Raw genomic sequence first — 22,159 nt, forward strand, 5'->3', positions numbered from 1 at the left:
AATAAATCCAGACAGTTTACTTATTTGTTTCTGTCAGTCTGTTCACTGCCTGAGATTCAAATAGTTCCTTTTCCCTTTAGAATTAAACTCCACTTTAACCACTGGAAAGAATTATATAGTATTTTTTAAGATCTTGACAACAAAAGCATAATGAAGCAGTAACCATGGATATGTTTATTATTTAAAAATAGGCAAGAATAATTCTTAAATATTGAACAATATTAAAATAGGTAAGATAATCATACTACCTTCAGTCTTCTGTCTTTCCAAGTTTTCTGTGGGTAGGAGTGAAGTCCCACTCCTATCTTCCTGATCTATTATTTTTTCCTGTGAAGTTGTTCCATCCTGTTTAAACACAGGATGGAGGGGAGAAAGATGAATTTCAGTACAGTTTATACACACACATTAGTCTTTGATCTTTCAGTTAACCTTTTAACAAATCAATTGGCAACTTTTAAATTACTCAAATTGACTCCTCTTTCCAGGCTTCCATAGTCATAACATGTCTGTCCATCAGCTGAGAGAACCCATAAAAGCCTTTCTTAAGCAATACATCATAAAAAAGGACTTCCAAACATTTCATTCTGTTTCAGTTCCTTAACATACAGGAAAACTTCAGGAGACCTGTAAGAAAAGATCGTACCTGTTTCTTCAATTCAGAGACCTGCACTACTGACTGGGATTTCAGCTCATTCTGATAGCAGACAAATTCTTCACATTTCTGTACAAGTTCATCTAATGGAGGGGAAAAAAGGAAGTTAAGGTGCTTTCTTGCCTTTTTTTCTGAAATATATCCAGTTTACACATATGCACAATAGTATATGAGATCCGTTATCTCTTAGTCACTGCTTCAGTTTTGAGCTGTAAAGGAGCTGGAAGAAAATCAATTTGAAATAATAGCTTGAGGCAAGATCAATGTTATTAGTTCAAATACAAGCCTACAGAGAAAATGGTACACTTTGCTTTCCTTGGCTGTTTTACTTATAATTTCAGTAGAAATTCAGACACTGAAGAATGTGGCACATCTAAAAAGAACTTACATAAGTTGATGGAAAAAAATCCAATGTGTTATTAAAATTAGTTTAAAAAAATACATCTGGCTCAAGAAATCCATAAGCCTCAAAAAATTATAGGCTGGGACAATGCACAAAGAAAGCACCACATATGCTGCCCTAGTCTTATGCTCCTCCTCTTGTAACTGGCTTTGGTCACTGCCAAAGACAGAAAGGTGGGATCGCACTAGAGACCTTTAGTTTGATACAGTACAACCACTCCTATGTTCCTACGAAATTATGAATTGTTATACCAAGACTTTCTCATGAGCTATCATAAAAACAAAAGCCAAACAGAAGGCAACCCAATAATCCTTAGGCTCTTAGGAATGTGCTTCACCAAACTGCTGTGCTTGCTCACCCTGTAGTTTCTGTATTGTAGCACTGTTTTCAGCAGACAACACCAACAGCCGGTCAACATCCTGTTTCAGCTGATCATTTTCAGCTACAAGGGCAGCATGGCTAGATTGCAGCTCTTGCTCAGACACCTTAAGACAATGGATCTGCAGGTTTTTCTCTTCCACCTCCAGCCTTTGTTTCTGCTCCAGGTCTTTATACTTCACCTCTAATTCATCTTGTGCTCTTCTCGCCTCTTCCAGCTGTTCCGAGAGATACTGTACCTCCTCCTGAAAGCGATGGGAGGACAGCTTCTTCTCAGCTAGTTCCAGCTCCACCTTCCCTCTGAGATCCTGAGACTCTCGCCTCTCTGCATCTAGCACATCCCTCAGGGAGCTTAGATCCACTTCCATCTTCTGGCACTGATCTAGGAGTATCTGTAAAAGGATATGGAAATGAACTCGATTCTCAACTAGCTCAATACCTTGCCAAAGCAAAGTACCCGAATTATATTTTAAAATTGTCATGAAATCCTTTTCAAACATCTAAGTAGCAGAAAGGAGGAAATAAACATGGCAGAAATCTCAATTTGTTAGAAAGAAACTGCCCTACTATTTGCAAATTGCAAGAAAGCAATGCTGGGTGAAACAAGAACTCTCAATTTTGGTAAAGAAAAGATAAGTCTTAATTTAGAGCAGGGGGATGTAGAGGAACAAAACAACAGAACAGTGGCCATGAGTTCTCTTTTGGAGGAAAGAAAGCTTCCCAAAAAGGAGAGGAAGGGCTACAACAAAATAGGGGGAACTCAACAATTACAGAGTACAGTTAAAAAACAGAACCAAAGCATGTATGTGATAGGGAGTCAAAAATGCTGAAACAGGAGACTGGAGGTAACAGAGTGCTTCACACAGTAACCACTGTTTCAAGAAAGATACCAGAAAGCTGGTTGACACTGACCAGAGATTTAAGACAACCAAGGAACAGAAACAGACCCTACACTTGCCAGAATTCCTTTTGTCAAACTTCTCCTGGAGCTGTGGACAGTCAGCACAGCTAGTTTCAGCAGGTGGCTGATGAGGAGCTCTCTTTACTTTATAGGTAGGAAGAGAGCTTCAGCCACGTGGCCTCAAGCTTACATGTGTACCAAGGTCTCCCTCTGACCACATAATGTGCAAGAGGGGAGTCAAAGACACAAGGGAGGAGTTGGGGACCCCAACAACCAAGCCATGAAAATATCCATGCCAACACTCCATGAAACACACTGGTGAGCAATGTAATCAGTAGTGAGTACAAGTCAGCTCACTGAGGTTCTTCACCTCTTCCTGGTGGTAAGAGGTCCCACCACTGTGCCTGGCTGGGACACACAGGAAAAGAAAACAGAGTGATGCATAAGTGCATAAAAGTTATCAAAGTGAGGTTCAGCACTAGACTGGCTGGAGATTGTGCAGCCTACTAACATGAGACTGATCTAGTATAAGCCTCTTCTAAAGGGATGCAGAATTATTTTCAGAAGTTCAGATATTGGAAAAAAAAAAATACACTCACCCTTTATCTGCAAACAAGCCTTTTAAGAGATTGCATACTAAACCCTGTCTCAAGGGGCACATGTATATATAGTCATATATGCACAGATTTGATCTCATTCTCTTTACGCTGCAAAATGATTAAGTGAGAGCCAATACCACTCCAGAAGCTGTGTCATCATATTAGCAAGTTTTTAGCAAGACGTACCAAAGAATATCTGTCTATGCTCTGATCTGGTCTGGATACTGCAGTCCAGAAACAGTGTAGCTACAGCAGTGCTGTATTAGGCACTTCTGTCTTAGGCGATGCATCGGGTATTTGATGGCCTCGAATGTATCAGTCAGCGGCATGGAGTATGGATAGATTTTGTCCCTGTCCACCTGCCCAGAATCTGGGTTACTAGAGATGGTTGCTGCAGCATCCCTATCCCCGTTGTTTGGCTGGGCCTACTACAAGCTATGCATACAGACCTGCAGCTCTAAAACCTGACCTGAGGGAGCCCCCCAGCTGATTTCATTCTGGAAACCTGGTGCCAGAAATAAGCTAATCTGGTGATTTCTGAGCTACTGACAAAAGCCCCATCCACCACTTGCACATGAGAGTAAAGCAATAAGCAAAGCATGAAAAGGTACCTGGTTTTGTTGTTCAGCAGTACGTAATTCTTGCTGCAGCAATTCTACCACCTCAGTTCGTCCTAGCAGAGCTGCTTCCTGCTCATCTAGCTTTCTCTGAAGTGTACGCAGGTTCTGCAAGAGAGAGAGTGCTATACCAGTATCTGGGAGGCTAACATAAGAAGGCTAGATTTCCTGGTTTCATCCATACACCTAGTTTTCATAACACAGTTACTTTAATAGCCTGAATAACTTCATTTTTGTTGACACTTATTCTGGAGCCCTGGTGCAGTAGGAAGAGCTCACCATTGTTCTACAAACAGGGAACTGGAGCACAATAATTTAATGCTTCTTTTTAACTATGCTTTCTTTTCAACTGACAGCAAATCAGCAGATTGAAGCCAACACTCTGAAAGTCCAAACTAGCATCCCAAAAACCACCAATCAATCAAATCGTACCTCTTCTCACCCCTTCTGAGTTACTTTGATGAGAACTGCTCTCTCAGGGTGTCTTGAGACTGGTAAAATTTGTTTCCCTTTCTCCTCCCATAATAAGATTATTACATCAAATATACCTGCTGCATCTCTACTTCCAAATCTGACTGGGCCACTATCTTGCGTAATTCAGCTTGGTGCTGGTGAACCTGCTCTTCCAGGAGAGCTTCCTTCTCCTGAATCACTTCCTGCAAGGAGCTCAGCTGAAAACATAAGCCACAAAATAAAAAAAACCAAGGTTATGAGCTTGACAGACATGCAGGCTTGCTTTCAACACGCACCAGCGTATTATGTGTGTGATGAGGTCTTCAGCTTGATAATCCTATATGTCACTTTGGTCAAATGGTAACTTTATCCTACTAATACATATATATTAACTAATAATATTTCAGATCCCAGAAAGCAAAAACCACAGAATTTCATCAGCATGATAAAAGATACGATCACTATAATTACAAGTTCATAAAACTTCTGGGTTTTTATTTGTATAGGACGCAGCCCAAGTCATAGATCAAAAGCTAAACCTGCAATTCAGAGTATTAACAAAAATCTTTCCATAAATAAATACAATGTAACACAACAGCTGTTACATTATGTGATAAAAAGTCCCTCTGCATATCCACAGTAGAGCACAGAGAGGCAACAGCAAGTCTGGGAGCTGAAATAACACTCTGCCCTAGCTATTCCAAAGCCTGTCACAGAACAGCAATGGCAGGCAGGGAAGAACCCAAATTCTGACTCAGAGGGACACCCTGTCCAGGTCCTTCCAGGGGCTGTTCCACCCCTCCTCAGAGAGCCATCAGTCCCGTTGTCCAAGTGTGAAACCCGTTAAGATGAATTAACAGCAGAGCACCTTTTGCACCAAGGGTGGTTACTGCCTAGGGGTATAGGATATATTATGGGATGCAGGTGAAGAGAATTTTGGGATTGCGAAAGACTTCTGGAATGTTTAGAGGAGGAATCAAAGGCAGGGAAATGGATGGACGGAGGCGATTTGGGGAGGAACAAAACCAAAAAAATAGAGGATAAGGGAATTAAAAAAGGCCACCTGCATAAACAGTGGCTGCTCAATATGCTTGTCTGGCCATGCCCTGCACCTGATCAGCAGTCTGTCCTGTCCTTTTACTGAACACCATTTTTAACTCTTTCACTGTGGGAGAGAGTCTCTATTCAGTGTGCATTTGTGGGTGTATGGGGGGGGGGTGTGTCTAAGTGCTAGTAACTGGAATCAGACTGTGGGTCAAAAGGCCTGTGTGTCCATGGTGCCAGCAACTGGAGAGATTAGAGCAAGTGAACTTCAGTGCCAGCAACTGCAGTGCAACCACAGGTCAGAGGACCTGTGTGTACACAGTGCCAGAAACTCAAACAAGTACAAGTGTGCAAGTGAATGTATGATTGCTAGCAAGTATCAAGCTGGACCAGCTGGCAAGTGGGTGAAGCAGACTGGGAGCCAGGACAGAGGCGGGATGGTGCCCAATGGTGAAACCACAGGCAGACTTGCCTACTAGATGGACAAGAGGAGTTCTGGCCAGCTGCCAGAGACCACAGGGTCTTGGGAGGTCTCTAAGGACAAGACCTGCTTTTGTGTATGTGTGAATCTCTAAGGAAGCTGGCTACCAGAGAGATCAGGGGAGTCCTGGTCAGCTGCGTGCATGTGCATGCCTGTGTGTCTCAGAGTGAGAGCACAGGGAGGCTGGCTACCAGAAGGGACCAGGAGAGTCCTGGTCAGGGTGCATGTGTGTGTCTGTGTCTCTCTAAGGATAAGACCACAGGGGGTTGGCTACTGAAGGGGGCAGGGGAGCCCTGGTTAGGTGTGGCAGTGCGTGCGCGCACGCATGCGTGCGCTCATGCGCACATTTTTCTAAAAGCAAGCAGCACAGGAAGGTTGGCCATTGGAGGGACCAGGGGAGTCCCAGCCAGCTCTGTGCACATGTGTGTGAACAATGTGTCTGTACCAGCAGCTGGAGTGGAGCTGTGGGCCCCAGGGCTTTGCATGTCTACATGCCAGCAACTGGGGAGACTTGGATCCAGGGGCCAGTTATGGGCAAACTGTGTCTAAGCACAGCTGCTGGCAAGACCCAGAATGTACATTTGTATATATTTTTACTATTCTCTAATCCGAGCTGCTATGAGGCTGTCGGCGCTGTTTGCGTTCATGGGAGTGCTAGGTGCTTCTGTCTGTGTTATCTATGTGGCTGGCCATCTATACAGGTATGCAGGAGTTGTACATGCATGCATGCTGGGAACACATTCTCAGCCACGCTACTGGCTGAACTGGAGGGCATGGAGCTTTGGCAACCTTGCCTCTGTCAGGCTGCAGGATTTAGCCATAGTCCCTAGCAGCAGCATGTCATCAGGAACAACTGTCTCTCTTAAATTATCCAGAGACAAGATGCGTGAGAATGGTTCAAAGCTGCATCAGGGGAGGTTCAGACTTGACACTGGGAAATATATCTTTAACAATAAGGTAGTCACACACTGGAACAGGCTTCCTAGAGAGGTGGTCAATGCCCCAAGCCTGTCAGTGTTTAAGAGGCATTTGGACAATGCACTTAATAATATGCTTTGAGCTTTGGTCACCCCTGAAGTGGTCAGGCAGTTGGACTAGATGATCAGTAGGTCCCTTCCAGCTGAACTATTCTATCATGCTAGTGCAAGTGGTGGGGTGAGAAACACAGACACATACACAAACTGATGAATAGAAACATTTTTCTGTACCTGTGTTGCATACTTGATTTCAGCATCTTTCAGATTCACTTTGGCTAGAGCCAGCTGTTCCTTCAGATCCTGAACAGTCTCCTCTCGCTCCCTAAGCTGCTCTTTCAGTGCTTCGGCTTCATCTCTATGCCCTTCACTTGTATTTTGGTTATTCTGACATTGCAAGAGGAAAGAAGTGAGAAGAAAAGAAACAGAAGAAAGTAAACTGATCAGTATTACTGGTCAATTAAAAAAAAAAATTAGAATGCTACTGCACTCCTAACCAGATGCTTATTTCTACTACATTTCTTAATTTCTTAACTTTACATTTTCTTTGTTTCTTTAAATGAAGTTGTCCTATGTTAAGTAACTATTTTCCCTATTTCTTTGTAGATATGCACAAGATGTCTTTAATTGGGAAGTGTCAAATCACTTTGGAATGGCCAATTATCCACGAATGCTTACCATATAAACTAAGGTAAATCATATTATTAAATAAAACATGACACATAATCTACGATATGACCACCTTGATTTGTGAGGCTTTTTAATTTCACAGATTTCTCTAATACCAGAAATGAAACATTTTTTAATTAGCAATAGAAGAATATTCTCCACGTGACAAAGGGGCAGACATTAAACATTCTAGACCACAGAAAATGCTCATGGAAATCTCTTTAGACTAAAGGGATTTATAGCAATGAACTTGTTAGAAATAAGCAAAGGGAACATGCAAACAATCATCAGTTCTACTCTGCTCTGAGGCACTAAAATACTCTGTTTATGACCATGAAATTTAAACTCAGATGACATTTCCCATAAAATGTGCTTAGGCTATGTCTACTCAGACATACTATCACACTACGCCTGCACTCTTTTTTTGTCTCTCAAAGACTGTCTGTATGGCAGGCAATTCTCTAATGCCACAGCTGTACACCTACTTAACACAGAGTCAGATACCAGGTCCAGCGTATCAACACTGTCACTGAGAAGCAAGAAAAGAATCCCTCTACTGTTATCACCTCAGCACTCCCAACTACATCAAGCACTTAGTGCTGGGGATTTTTAACTGAATATATACAAAATGTATCTCTTTCCTTTTCCTTGTTACAGGTATTGAATCAAAGATCACCAATTAACATATGGAGTCTACAGAGTATCTATGTCCTTTAAACCCATTCTGAAAAATTTATGAAGGCTTTTAGAAGGACTTACAGGTCAGTGTAATAAGTAAGAAGCTACTGTTCCTCAAAAGATGTCACCTACAGACAAGGTCTTTGGAAGCAGGTTGAATACACAGACAAGGAAAGCTTTAATTGCACTTAAGCTTAGAAGTAGGACAGGAAAAACAAAGAAACAACAGAAGTGCAGGAAGCTTTAAGAAGCCAGGGATATACATAATTTATAAGGCTGGGGCAAAGCAGTTGCTAGGGAGGAAAGATGGGTGGATTAGTTTGCTTACTTGGGATTAGCTTTCAGGACTGATATTTACAGTCGGATTTGGAAAAGCTTCTGATAAAGCCCTTGCACACTGGCCACTACATGGAGTACCACAATTAAGGACAGTAGCACAGTCACAAAGTTCCCAGAGCCCAAGCTTTCAAATATCATGTTTTTCCAAAATGTATAAACTCTTACATCTGAACATAATTTGTGTTTACCCACTTTAAAAGTTTAAGAGGAGCCTCAATTGTTCTGTATACATATACCAACTGCTTAATAAAAAGACATAAGCTGATATTTCGATTCTGCTGAAAATGAGGCACTCTGTTAAAAGCCCAGGAAGTAATAGTACCAATTAGATATTTAAAATACAGCCTTCCCATGGGGACCCCATCATGGAGAGAAAAAAACAAAAAAAAACCCCAAACCTTTGCTATATTTATCCCTCATGATTTCCAAAAGGAAACACTGATGCTCAGCACCTCAACACAACATGCAACCCTAACCTAAATTTTTCATCTTCAAATGACAGGGTATCTGTCTAGGAAACATCACCATTACTCAAGACAGCATCTACTTAGGGAAACAATCATAAGTAAATAAAGGAATCTATAGCTTCTCAGTAGGTCTAACCTTACAAGAAAGTATCTAAAAAGTGCTTTCTGGGTCAAATACATAATATTGCAGGTAACTGCCCTAACATCATACCTCTTAAATGATGTTCTAACTCAAAACTAATAAGGCTCTGGTCCACACCATCTCCACTGGAGACTGTATCAAGACCTCATTCCTCAAATTAGAAGGCCATTTTTCTTAATGGCTAATTTACTTCCATCCATTCACCTGTCAGTACTGTCCTTTCACTTTAACCGTTCTCCCACTTTCTTGGTGCTTACCTTCCTCATACAACTGTAGACAGAAATTATGTTTCCTCTCTGCCTTTGGTTGACTAAACAGCCAAGATATTTTGAGTGTCTAGTAAAAGCAGCTACTAACATGACCAGAGAATGGAAACCCTTTTGCTGCTCTCAATTTATCTTTCCTAATTTCAGGTGAACAGAACATGACAACACTTCACACAAGGCCTTGCCACTCTTAGTACAATAGTTGTAAGGATAACTGTTTGCCTTACATAAAAAAGAGTAGGCCTCTTTTAAAAATCTACATCACATTGATTAACTGATGATAAGCTTTGTCTCATTTTGCCTTCTTCAACTGATAAATTTGAATTTTGAAGCAAGAACACTCACTAGTCCCTAACAGCAAGTCTACACAAAGTAATGTAACAGCACACAGCTCTACACATGCTACGTATGAATAAGCTAAAAAAACAAAAAGCCTCAGCAGCAGGACAGCAATGCAAAGTGACATAGCTAAACAGCCTCCAGGGCCTTCACTGTCCTCTGCAGCTGGGGGATTTTTTTTTCATGGCCTCGCAGTATACAGTGGCAGGATACCACAAGTGCTTGATCTTGCACTTATTAAATTTTCCTTTATTTTTATATTGTGTCAATCTTCAAGATCATCCAATTCTTCCTGTATGAAAACCAAATGCTGCTTTGCATTGAGAAAGATTCTCAAGATTGTATCGTAAAGTGAATTACAGTATCACATTTCTATGATTTTATGATGCCATCAATCAAAAATAGTAAGCACAGGTCATGGAACCAATCTTTACTCCATTAGTAGTCACCTCTCACCTGATAGCTCTCACACTCACCCTTTAATGTTTCCTATAATCTTTTAATCTTTTTTTTTCAATGTTTCAAATAACCCTTACCTTCTCTGCTTTAATGAACATCATCTGATGCCCTGCAATCTGTTTGGACTTCTATCACATTTCCCTTGCCTAATATTACTAACTTTTTAAAGAAAACTATGTGATCAGCAGAACAATTTTAAGTTTTCAAAAATTACCAGCCTCAATGGGAGTTTCTAGATAGTAGCTAATAGCTTCTTTAATGTCTTCATACAGGACACCTTCCCCTCATTTTTTACATAGATTTACACAATTATGGCTTGTTAACCATAAAACTTTGTGGCGGCACAGGAAGCTACATGGCTGGAAAAAAAATAATATATATTTACATTTAAGTTACTGCCTTTCAATTTTAATGACTTCCTTACCTCGTTGTTCTTGTATTTCAGCCAACCTTCCTTCTCCTTCACTGTACTCACATGACAGATAGCATTTTGAAACTTACAGCTCAGATAGATATGTGATTTCTGCAGGAAAGAACTTAGCTACAACAGATTACTGAAGGTATGCAAAGTGAAACCAGCTCATACCCTTGAGGAGATCAAGTTGTGCACTCCAAGTGCATCTGCAGTACAAGGAAGCTGGACAGACTGGCTTCCTACAGCATAGATATCCTTGCTGAAACTATTACTGTTGTAAATGTCCTGCTAACAAGAGAGATAGGACCTGCTAGCTCACTGGGACCTAAATTGTAGGGTGGCACCAGATTATCAGTAGAGGCTAACATCTTTTAAGTAGCCCTGTTCTCCCAACCTTGGTATACGCTTGCTCTTCTGATAAGGTCTGTGCAGGCAATGGTGATCCTTTCTCTGTCAGCTCCTCAATGCGTTTGTTCAGAGAGGCCAATCTGGCTTTGGCCTGAAGTTTAAGCTTCATCAGCTTAGCATCTGCAGCCTCTCGCTCTTCCTGTAAAAGAAGGATACAAACTGACTGCACTCAAAATTCCAGTGCTATCACCCTGAAAGCACCACTTGGAAAAGTTACATAATTTGACAGACTGCTGTTCTTTGTCCAAACCTGCCTCCCCAGTAACAGTGCTAATTAAAACACATCCAGGAAACAAATTTGCTCTGAAACACTATACACAGTTAGCTTCTGCTCTAGTACTTTCTCTTCAAGGGACAGATCACGCAAGGGACTTCTCCTAGCTCCTAGTACAAAGTGAGTCTGACTTCCTCTACTATATGCAGTCCCTCAACACTATCTCAAGTAACTGCACTTTCTCTCACGTCACACTTCAAAGTAAGCAATATGTATCTTTGGTTATGTGCCATAAAACCACTGGACTGCTGGGTGACTGCAGCACAGCCTACTCTTTGTCTCAAACGCTCTGAAGTGGGGAAAGAAAAACCTCACACAAAAGATGTTAGTATTTATTAGAGCCACCAGGAATCTGCAGGGGCCTTGAGGAGCTCCAAGACAAAATGCTACCTAACTTGGATGTAACTTATCTACTCTGGAAGGAATTACCCCTTAGAAAAATGAACAGATGCCATACTACATCTCTTGGGTTAGGGTCCATTCTTTGGATTCCAATACTTCTCTGGAATTGATGCATTTAGTAGCACAGGTGTCTCAGATGTTCAAAAGAAACTAGAGACTGGCTTGCACAGAAAGCTGAAGCAACATTTTACTCTTGCTCCCAGGTCCTCAGTGAAAGAAATGATACCTTGAGTACAGTTTCTTTTTGCTGGAGCAGAGCATCCTTTTCTCGGATCAAATCCTTCAGCTGAACAACTAGTTTTTCTGTTTGGGCTAGGCGCTCCAATAGCTCCTCAGGTGCCTCCTCCATGCTTTCTGCTTCTGGCTCTAAAGCTTGTACCTGAAACAGTGAAATGAGTGCTCTGGAGGAAAAAAGTCTAAACAGACTGCAGCATAGCATCCAGATGATATCTTCATACTCCTAAATGCTGCACTCTGTTACTTGCAAGCATTTCATGCAGCCTATAGAACTATACACAATTAGGTGATACCAGGAGGAAACCTCAGGACACCCATGAGCCAATACACAAAAAGAGAGCACCTTTGATGAACACAACATGAGCAAATCTGAAAAGAGTGGCACTGGAAACACTCTACCACTCACACACTATCCACCGTCTCAAGTGCCAAAGGGCAACATACAGATCAAGCCTTCCACTGTCACGCAATCATGCAGACCTCCCCTTTCTGCTACACAGAATCATCAGTACTCATAACAGTCTTTCTTCACCCTTATTCTAGTTTGTTTTCTAGGATCATCTTGAGATGTGGAAACTAAGGAGATTATGGTCTGCCCCACAAAAGTGCTGACTTAAGAGGTTAGGAATATAGGAGAAGCAGAGTGGAATGACAGCTCAGTCTAGTGCTCAGCAATGAAGAAGCAGGAAACAGTTCTCACTGCAGTCGAATGATTCACATTCCCCAAACTAGCACTCAGTAAGATCTGAAAGTCTTTAAATAACACTGTACTTACAGCAATAGAGGATTCAGTAACTGCATCTCCATCATCACCTGACAGCTCTTGTAAAACAGTACTTGCTAAACCTGACAAACGGCTCAGCATCTTCAGCCTAAAACAAAAGTCAGAATACAGAGTCAAAATTGCTAAGAATAATAAGCATCCCTTCATGCTGATCTTTATGTTATAGAGGTGACCAGGCTTACAGGGAATATATCTCCTCTGCCAAGAGAGATAAGCAAAAGTAAAACCTCAGGAATAAAGAAATGATCATGTTAACAAAAGCAGCCAGACTCTCTGAACATAAAAGCAGAGGGTGTGCTGGTTAAGACACATGAAGATACATTTACCACTCTACATGTATGATTGAAAAATACATTTTTATACCAGATTTCAAGTCACCCTCATAGATAATTCTTAATCTTTCTTAACAATGGCATTACAGAACCATGATCTGTTCAGTTTACTCAAAAGAAGAGTAAGTGATTCTTAAGTAAAGTCACTTTTTTACAGGCCAAACATGTCCTGTAAATACATAAAAGAAGCTTTCTGTTACTAAGTAGTGGGAATGGTGAACTCACCCCTGATGTTTGCTGAGTAGATGCAAGTGTGTCACATTAGACAGATGATGAGACCTCTGCATGTCACGTATGTGACAGGACAGGACCTTGACATAGGGGAATAGTCTGGAGAGAGCATATATTCCCTGTCTGCTGCTTAGCATACCTTTCCTTTCCTTGAAATTCAGGAGCCAAACTGATCCAGCAGGTGGAGGTGAAGAACCAAAAAAATGAAGCAGTACCAGCCAGCAATACGTAATCTGCCATTTTGGGGAGAGTGGCTGATTAAGTTCTCCATTATTAACCCAGACAATGGGGATGCAATCCACCTCAGTAAGTTCACCAAATTGTAATGAGCATTTGATAAGCCTAAGCAGACAGCTGCCAGCCAGAAGGATCTCAACATGCTAGAAAAACATCATGAAGTTCAGAAAAGGCAAATACAGAGTCATACACCTGGGATGTAACAAACACATGCTGGGGACCAAATGGCTGTAAAACTGTGTTGCAGAAGACAACCTAGGGATGCTGGTGGATAAACTCAACATCGGTCAGCAGTGTGCTCTCACAGCAGAGAAGGTCAGCTATATACTGAGTTGTATTAGTAAGACTGCAGACAGCAGGCTGAGGGAAGCAATTATTCCTTTCTATTCAGCACTTCATTTGAAGTACAGGGTCCACTTTCAAGCTCCCTGATACACAAAAATAACAGGGACAAACTGAAGCAAGTACAGCAGAAAGCCCCCAGGATGGTTTGGGGTTGGATTATAAGATATAAAGAAAGGCTAAGAATACTGGGCATGTTCAGCCTTGAGAACAGTGGGTAAGGAGGGGGATATAATTGCTGTCTTCCCTATAATCGCCTATTAGGTAGCTAAAGACAGAGCCAGATACTTCTTATGAGGTGCACAGCAGATGGACATGATGCAGTGGACACAAGTTGCAGCATAAGAAATTTCAATCAGAAAAAATAAGTATGCACAGGGAAGATGATAAAAATAGGAGTAGGATCATAGCAATCTGATCTAACTTTGAAGTTAGCCAAGCTAAGAGCAGAGGGTTTGGCCAAATGAACTCCCAAGGTCCCTTAAGACCTAAATCATTCTAGTACTCTATGAAGAAGGGTCACATGTGACACTTGACATATCTCTTAAGAGAAAAGCTATAGATCTATCACAACTGTAAGTCCATGCCTGTAAATGGCAAAATAATTTGTACAAATTAAAAGAAACACCAATAGTGCAAACTGAAACTAGGCAAACTCATATTAGCTATAAGATCAGGTTTACATTACAATAATTATCTCCATCAAATGGAATCTTTTACTGTTGACAAGATGTCTCTGGCTACAATGACCCACTCATTCCTGACCTCCTTTATCTTAGTAATTGTGGAAATATTGACAATGGAGAAAACAGTAGTGCATTATTTTTCTGTAGCAGTCACACCTTCTAACCACCTGATTTTGCAGTAGTAGAAAATATCACAATGCACATTAGAGTATCAATAGCAGAAAAGGGCATGTGAACACCAACCTCTTTCATGCACTCAGTAACTCATAGGTCTGCTTATTCAGTAGTAAAGAGGTTTCCAATGCAGGGCAGTCATACGCAGATCCTTAAGTCATTCTTTTTTATCTCTTGGGTACCGACAGGCTGCATGAACCAAGACTCTTGACAGAGGGGAAAAAAAAAAAAAAAAAAAGAGGAAAATAATTTATCCAACAGTAAAGAAATAAGCCCATTCTTCATCCTACACGGTACACTTCAGGATTATTACAGTCGGTCATTCGCAATAAGCATAAAAAGTGAAAAGTCTTCCCTGTTTGGGAAACCGGATTTTTCCTGCTCTTGCAGAGACATGCCCTGGTTTCTTATGCTCTATGGCATGGGCTTAGTCTCTTCAGCCTACAGAATAAAATGCTCGAGAAGCAGTTAGTGAAGCAAAAAGACATGAGAAGAAGCTGGGCCTCAGACAGTCTCTCGCAAAGAGTTCCAGAGGATGAAACTACTCAAGAAGCATACTGTCAGAAAGCCAGGACTGTCCACATTCTGTATCAATACAATAGCCAGTGAAAAAAGTGCTAGTACTTTGCTTACTTCTCAGCTGGCCCTGGGTGAGACTGAGGCATGGAATTCCAGAATAATATAGTTTTACAGCTCCTACTAGAGAAATTCCTTCTGTCAACATCACCTGTTCACCAAGCTGGTAATATAAAAGACTCATTTAAAGACCTGGAATCCCCGGTTCATTATAAGAATAATAAAGTATTTATAGTTTTGTAAACCACCACCCCCACAATGCCCCAAGGAGGAACAGAACCTGCTGTCTTGGTGGTGGTAAAAACACATTTTAGAAAACAGTCATTCAAATGCAAAAATGCCTCTTTCTGACAGTCGCCAATATTTGAAGAGGATAGATCTGATCTTCCTATTGAGCATTAGGCCACAGCTTCTTAAAGTCACAAATGTACAATATATGCTTGAGATGTGACATAAGGTAATGTAAGATAACATGATTTAGGACTGATAGAACCAATAGATGAATTATTAGAAGTGGTATTAGAAATATGGAAAAAAGTAGAATCTAGGCATCTGCAGACATCCATTGTAACCAGAAATATGTACGGGGCTCAGCACATACCTGCATGCTACAGGCATTACAATTTCAAGCATGTGTACATGGACTATGTTGAGAAAAATTCCCTGGCCTTTGTCCAGGCTGGCTACATTAACCCGATACTGAGCTCAAGCTAACATGCCTTGCTGGGTTTGGCTCACAGTTGGCCTCCTCAAAATGCAAACAGAGGAACTGAGGCCTGTCTGCACCTATTTGCACAGGCATGGACTTCAATAACCTGAACTCAAGCCTTAAAAATCCATGTCTTTTGAACTCACTTTTAAATTGTATTCTCAGGTGAGCTGAATATAGCAAGGAATGTGAAGGGGAATGAAAAGTGATTCTACAACAGCAAAAGGAAGCCCAGGGAACACATAGGCCCACTGCTAAATGTGGCCCTGATCACAGAAAAGACTGAGGTTCTCACTGTCTTCTCTCCCTCAGTTGTTAGCAGCAAGACCAGGCTTCAGGAATCCCAGTCCACTGGCACCTGATGGAGTCTGGAGCAAAAAAGACTTACCTTATGTGGAAAAGGACCAGGCTAGGGAGCACAAACTGGTCATACACAAGTCCATCGGGCCTGACAGGATGCACCCAGAAGTGCAGAGGCAGCTGGCTGATACCACTGCAGAGGGTACCCTCAGCAACTTTGCAGCTGACAGAAAACTAGGAGTGGCTGATGCCCCACAAACGGGTGTGCTGCCATCCAGAGGGACCTGAACAGGTGGGGGAAATGGGCCAATGGGAACCTCATGAAGTTCAACAAAGGGAAATGCAAACTCCTGCACCTGGGGAAGTATAATGCCATGCACCAGTACACGCTGGAGGCAGACCATCTGGAAAGCAGCTCTGCAGAAAAGGACCTGGGAAGCACGGTGGGCAACAAGCCGACCACAGCCATCAATGCACCCTCATAGCAAAGGCCAACAGCATCCTGGGCTGCATTAGGAACATTACCAGGAGGAAGGCGATCCTTCCTCTCTACTCAGCACTGGTGAGGCTGCATCTGGAGTACTGTGTCCAGTTCTGGGCTCCCCAGAACAAGAGAGGTGGGAACTTGTTGGAGCAAATTCAGTGAAAGACAACAAAGAGAAGGGTCAGGGAGGATCTTATCACAAAATGACAGAATGGGTGAGGTTAGAAGCCGCCTCCGGAGGTCATCTGGTCCAACGTCCCTGCTCAAACAGGGCCACCTACAGCCAGTTGCCCAGGATTGTATCCAGACAGCTTTTGAATTATCTCCAAAGATGGAGGCTCCACAACCTCCCTGGGGAGCCTGTGCCAGTGCTTTGTAACACACACAGTAAAAAAGCATTTCCTGATGTTCAAAGGCAACCTCCTGTGTTTCAGTTTGTGCTCATTGCCTCTCATCTGGTCACTGGACACCACTGTAAAGACCCTGGCTCAGTCTTCTTTGAACCCTCCCTGAGAATAATTCCAGGAACAAGCATAACATAGCTTTAAATACTGTCCCAAAGCCAACAGTCCATGCACAAGGTGGTAGCTGTCATATGAATTAGCCTCAAGGACTTGTGGCAGGAATACCCTACTGCTTGCACTTCGTATTTAGTTTTGAGCTTATAGCAGGAAAGCATTATACAATGCTGGCCCATTTCATCATAAACAGAAGTAAACAAACACAAAAGGACAGAGGTTATTCACTGTTCCACTGCCTCACCCAAATAAAGTAAACAGTACAGCTCTTGGAGACAAGACAGACTATTGCTCTTCCAGGGTCATACTGACTTTGGTATGGATTTCCAATTTTGTAATTAATAGCAGAACACAGAAGACCTGCACTGTGTTCATGATGTAAGCCAGTATAGTTTGTGTTCTGGCTGTAGTTGAAAATAATGTTTCACTCAGCATTCCTATGACTAATGAACTTTTGCTCATGAGACTTTACTTTGAACACTGGGACTACCAGTGGTGTTCTCAAAGAGGCTCCTTTACTCTGAAATATACTTCCCTTACTGACCCGAACAGCTTAAGTCCATTACTAGTCACAGCACTGTCTGCCTCAAAGTAATAAGCAGTGCATAAATCCATGCATCTAGGTATCGGCCACAGGGAAGAAAGACTTGACAGTGTTTTTCCCCTGATTTATTCTATTATAAGTTTATTATACATAAATTAAGTTTAATTCTTTGCATTTCCCTTCTTTTGAAGGCAAACGGGCATTGAAGGCACTGCTGCTGTACACAAGCCCTGGACCAAACCTCTCACGCTGTGCAAAGGTGCTCTGAAAGAGACAAGGATCAAAGGAGCGCATCACATCTTGACCACTGCTGTCATCCGCAATCCCAGGCCTCAGGAGCCAGCAACAACCTTCCAGGAAGGGAAGGGGAAGCCAGCGCCGATGCAGCTACAGGAACGCATGGCTGCCCCGCCAGTCCCGCAAATTTACCGACGAGAGCTTAGTTGACCTCAATGCCTCCAGCGGGCCTCACAGGGCAGAAACCTTCCCAGGACGGGCTCCGCTACCGGTTACCTCTGGGCACCGCGGTCAGACCGCCAGCGAAAGGCAGCATGGTCGCAGCGTGGGCACCGGCGTGGCGGGGCCCGCCGGACCACGGAGCCCGGGAGAGAGAGGGCCGTCGCCGGCCCAGCCCGCCCCACTGTTCCTCACCACCCTGGACCCCAAGAAGGTGCGGACCCGCCCCGGTTCCTTGGGCCCCGCAGGCCGGCGGGGCCGCTCCCAGCGGGGCTGGCAGGCGTGTCCCGGCGCTGCACGGCGGAAGGAGCCCGGTCCGGGACCGCTGCCGAGAGCAGGGCGACAGCACCGAGCCCACGCAGCGAGAAGAGAACACCGACAGACGGAGGGGAGACACTGACCTGCCGACGACCCACTCCCGACGACCCCAGCGACGGCTCCGCGGCTGTAACGTCAACCCCACCCCCAGCCACCTCAGCACCGGAACACTTCGCAGCGGCTTCCGCCTCCAGCGCGGCCCCGCCTCCCAGCAGGAGCATAGCCGGTCAGCTACGGAGACAGGATGATCGACGTGATCATCAGCTAATTGCGGCGAAGCAGCCGCCTCGACGCCATGGTTATCCTGCAACATGGCACAAAATCACCAATCCCCAATAGGGCTTGGGGATACGCCCACTAACAAGGAAGCAACCAATCAGCCAAGGCTCTCGGAGCATATTTAGGGGTGTGGCGAGACGGTGGCAGGGGTAGTGTGTCTCTTCTGCGTGTGGGGGGGGCTGCCGTACTGCGTCCTACGTGATGTTAAGTCTAGGGCTGGTTCAGGTGGGAAGGGAGGTTGAACGCTCACCTGGTCCAACCCCCCTGCCCCGGGCAGGGACGTCTTCCACTAGATCAGGTTGCTGAGAGCCCCGTCCAACCTGAGCTTGAACGCTTCTAGAGATGTCCAATCTAAACCTGCCCTCATTCAGTTGAAAACCGTTGCCCCTTGTCCTGTCACTACAGGCCCATGTAAAAAGTCTTTCTCTGTCTTTCTTATAAGCCCCCTTCATATATCAATATCAAAAGGCTGCAGTAAGGTCTCTCTGGAGCCTTCTCTGGGCTGAGCAACCCCAACTCTCTCAGCCTTTCCTCACGGGAGAGGTGTCCCAGCCCTGCGGTCATGTCCATGGCCCCCTCGACCTGCTCCAACAGGTCCATGTCTGTCTTATACTGAAGACCCCAGAGCTGGATGCAGTGGTCCAGGTGGGGTCTCACCAGAGCAGAGAAGAGGGGCAGAATCGCCTCCCTCGAGTTGCTGGCCACGCTTCTTGTGATGCGGCCCAGGATACGGTTGGCTTTCTGGGCTGTGAGCACACCTTGCTGGCTCATATTCAGTTTTTCATCCACCAGTACCCCCAAGTCCTTCTCCACAGGGCTGTTCTCCATCCCGTCACCTCCTAGTCTGTATTGCCCCAATCCAGGGGCATTGCCTTGGCTTTTTTGAACTTCATGAAGTTCATGAAGATTTCACGAAGTCTAAGAAGCGCAATCTCCCTCTTCTCCCGGCTGTCTCCATCATGTGTTAGCATATACATTCAAATGCACTCGTATTCCTGTTTCCGATGTGACTGTGTAGTCCTTGTAGTCATTGGGTATTGCCATAGGCTCTGCACTGAGTTCACAAGGCCTCAGGACTAAGGCTTGCCAGCCCTGCTCTGGATTTTTCATGACCTGCCTGCAGTTTTGTTTCACTTGGCTTAGGTGTGAGAGCAGTTTCTCTAATTATCAGGTGTCTATGGCTAATTTATTTTACTTATTTATCCTTGTGTGGTACAACCACGGTTTTATATAGGTAGTATTAACAAGCAGTTATTCTAGGTAGAATGAGATATTTACAACTCTAACACAATGATGTAGAGTAGAGAAATACAGGCCTGGTAAAACAGCTGAGGTCTTGAGAAGCGGAGACACAGATTTGGCATAGAGGAGAACAGAAACGGAATGATAAAAGAGATGGGGCACAGGCTTTGTGCTGGAGACCCCATGGCTATAAAGATCTAACTAATGATTAGTTTAAAAAATGCAGACCCAGCGCTGGACAAAACCGGTTTTAGGGGTAACAAAGTAAATGTATCTAAGCTATGTACAGGGCACCATATAGAGTAAATTCAAATGTAAATGTAAAATGAAAGAGAAAGGTATAAATTTATGTTAGCAAACATATATACATGAGCCTAAGTGGAAGGAAAGAGAAGAAAGGGAGAACAAAAGAAGAGAGGATGAGGAAACCGTTAACAAGAACAGCACATTCCTCCCAGTGAAGGACTCCAGATGCTGACAACTTGCCATGACACCTCTCCACCACAAACATCAGAGTGAACCACAGATTTTAATATCCAGAGGAGCAGCAGTCAGATGAGTGTAACACCAGAAAAATCATAGAAACTAAGTGTGGTACTCTAGAAGGAAGGGATGCCATCCAGGGGGACCTTGACAGGCTAGAGAGTTGGGCCCATGCGACACTCATGAAGTTCAACAAGGCCAAGTGCAAGGTCCTGCACATGGGTCGGGGCAATCCCAAGCACAAATACAGGCCGGGCAATGAGTGGATTGATAGCAGCCCTGTGGAGAAGGACTTGGGGGTGTTGGTGGATGAAATACTGAATACGGGCCAGCAACGTGCACTTGCAGCCCAGAAAGCCAACCGTACCCTGGGCTGCATCAAGAGGAGCATGGCCAGCAGGTTGAGGGAGGTGATTCTGTCCCTCTACTCCACTCTGGTGAGACCCCCCTGCAGTACTGCGTTCAGCTCTGGGGCCCCCAGCATAAGAAAGACATGGACCTGCTTGAGCAGGTCCAGAGGAGGGCCATGAAGATGATCAGAGGGCTGGAGCACCTCCCCTATGAGGACAGGCTGAGAGAGTTGAGGTTGTTCAGCCTGGAGAGGAGAAGGCTCCAGGGAGACCTTATAGCGGCCTTTCAGTACTTAAAGGGGGCCAAACCATTCTATCTATGATTCTATGTGTAAGGTATACTTCCTCTTTGTCTATAAACAAGATTTTGAACGTAACTCTGAGTTCTTAGTTTAAGAATGTTTAGTAATGGTGTCTAACAGAGATGATAGAAATACTCCATCTCCTTTACATACCGTCCCTCTTAAATGGATTAATGGTGATAATTTTCAAGGCTCAGTTTTACTAGTATCTCACTATATTTCATTAACACAAACAGTTTTTTAATGGTCTTAATAATGTTTATCTGCAGCTGCAGTATAAGTAACTGAAGCATTTGTGATACATAGTCTTGTTGCATTGATTTAATATGCTCTGGAGAAAGTGAATTTGAGGCAGTACTACTTACATTGTTATATGATGCTGGCCACAAAAGATAAGTACATGCACTGTTTAGCACTGTTCATTGTTTCAGCATCTAAAATTGCTTGTCTTTATTTTATTATAAAATGTTTATGGGTTTGGATTTTTTTTTTGTAAGTTATGCTACAAAAATAAACTATTACTGTGTTTTAACAGATACAGGTTTGTGAAGATAAAACATTGGAATGACAGCTATTCCTAAGTAAAGATGGTGATTGACTCTGATTCATCTGCTTGTTTTGGGTTTGTGTGGTGGGGTTTTAGTAGCGGGGGAGGGGCTGCAGGGCTGGCTCCTGTGAGAAGCTGCTCGAAGCTCCCCTGGCTCGAAGTCGGACCCGCCGCTGGCCAAGGCTGAGCCCATCACTGATGGTGGTAGCACCTCTGGGAGAACGTATTTAAGAAGGGAAACCTGCAGTGGAGAGAGGAGTGGGATGTGAGAGAAACACCTCTGCAGATACCAAGGTCAGTGAAGAAGGAGGGGGAGGAGGTGCGCCGGAGGAGGGGATGCCTCTGCAGCCCGTGGTGAGATGTCAGGCTGTCCCCCTGCAGCCCATGGAGGTGAGTGGTGGAGGAGATGCCCACCTGCAGCCTGCGGAGGACCCCATGCCAGAGCAGGTGGATGCCCCCGAAGATGGCCGTGACTCCATGGGAAAGCCCGTGCTGGAGCAGTCTGTGTCTGAAGGACTGCAGCCTGTGGAAAGGAGCCATGCCAGAGGAGTTCGTGGAGGACTGTCTCCCACAGGAGGGACCCCAGGCTGGGGAAGAGCTCCATGCTCCCAGGTCCAACCAGTTGCAAAGCTGAGAATGTATTCTTAGTAGACACACAAACACATGTA

At 43.8% G+C, this 22,159-nt stretch overlaps 1 protein-coding gene across 3 annotated transcripts in view; it reads right to left on the reverse strand.

The window, feature by feature from the left end:
• The window catches only part of GOLGB1 (golgin B1), a 51,800-nt gene extending 33,312 nt beyond the window's left edge, over positions 1-18,488 (reverse strand). For 2 of the 3 annotated variants that reach the window (XM_069801374.1, XM_069801372.1), the window contains exons 1-11: positions 18,372-18,488; positions 14,453-14,589; positions 12,373-12,469; positions 11,587-11,739; positions 10,671-10,823; positions 6,737-6,889; positions 4,099-4,221; positions 3,545-3,658; positions 1,414-1,825; positions 644-735; positions 249-345 (exon numbers count right to left, since the gene is read on the reverse strand). In XM_069801374.1, the coding sequence (XP_069657475.1) occupies positions 249-345; positions 644-735; positions 1,414-1,825; positions 3,545-3,658; positions 4,099-4,221; positions 6,737-6,889; positions 10,671-10,823; positions 11,587-11,739; positions 12,373-12,462 (1,387 nt within the window). In that variant the 5' untranslated portion in view covers positions 12,463-12,469; positions 14,453-14,589; positions 18,372-18,488. Of the gene's footprint in view, positions 1-248; positions 346-643; positions 736-1,413; positions 1,826-3,544; positions 3,659-4,098; positions 4,222-6,736; positions 6,890-10,670; positions 10,824-11,586; positions 11,740-12,372; positions 12,470-14,452; positions 14,590-16,493; positions 16,603-18,371 lie in introns of those variants that run through there. The other variant, XM_069801373.1, reaches the window with a different exon arrangement.
• Between the last annotated feature and the right edge of the window lie 3,671 nt (positions 18,489-22,159).

Source organism: Haliaeetus albicilla, chromosome 14 (assembly GCF_947461875.1).
Source record: "Haliaeetus albicilla chromosome 14, bHalAlb1.1, whole genome shotgun sequence".
NCBI classification, from domain to species: Eukaryota; Metazoa; Chordata; class Aves; order Accipitriformes; family Accipitridae; genus Haliaeetus; species Haliaeetus albicilla.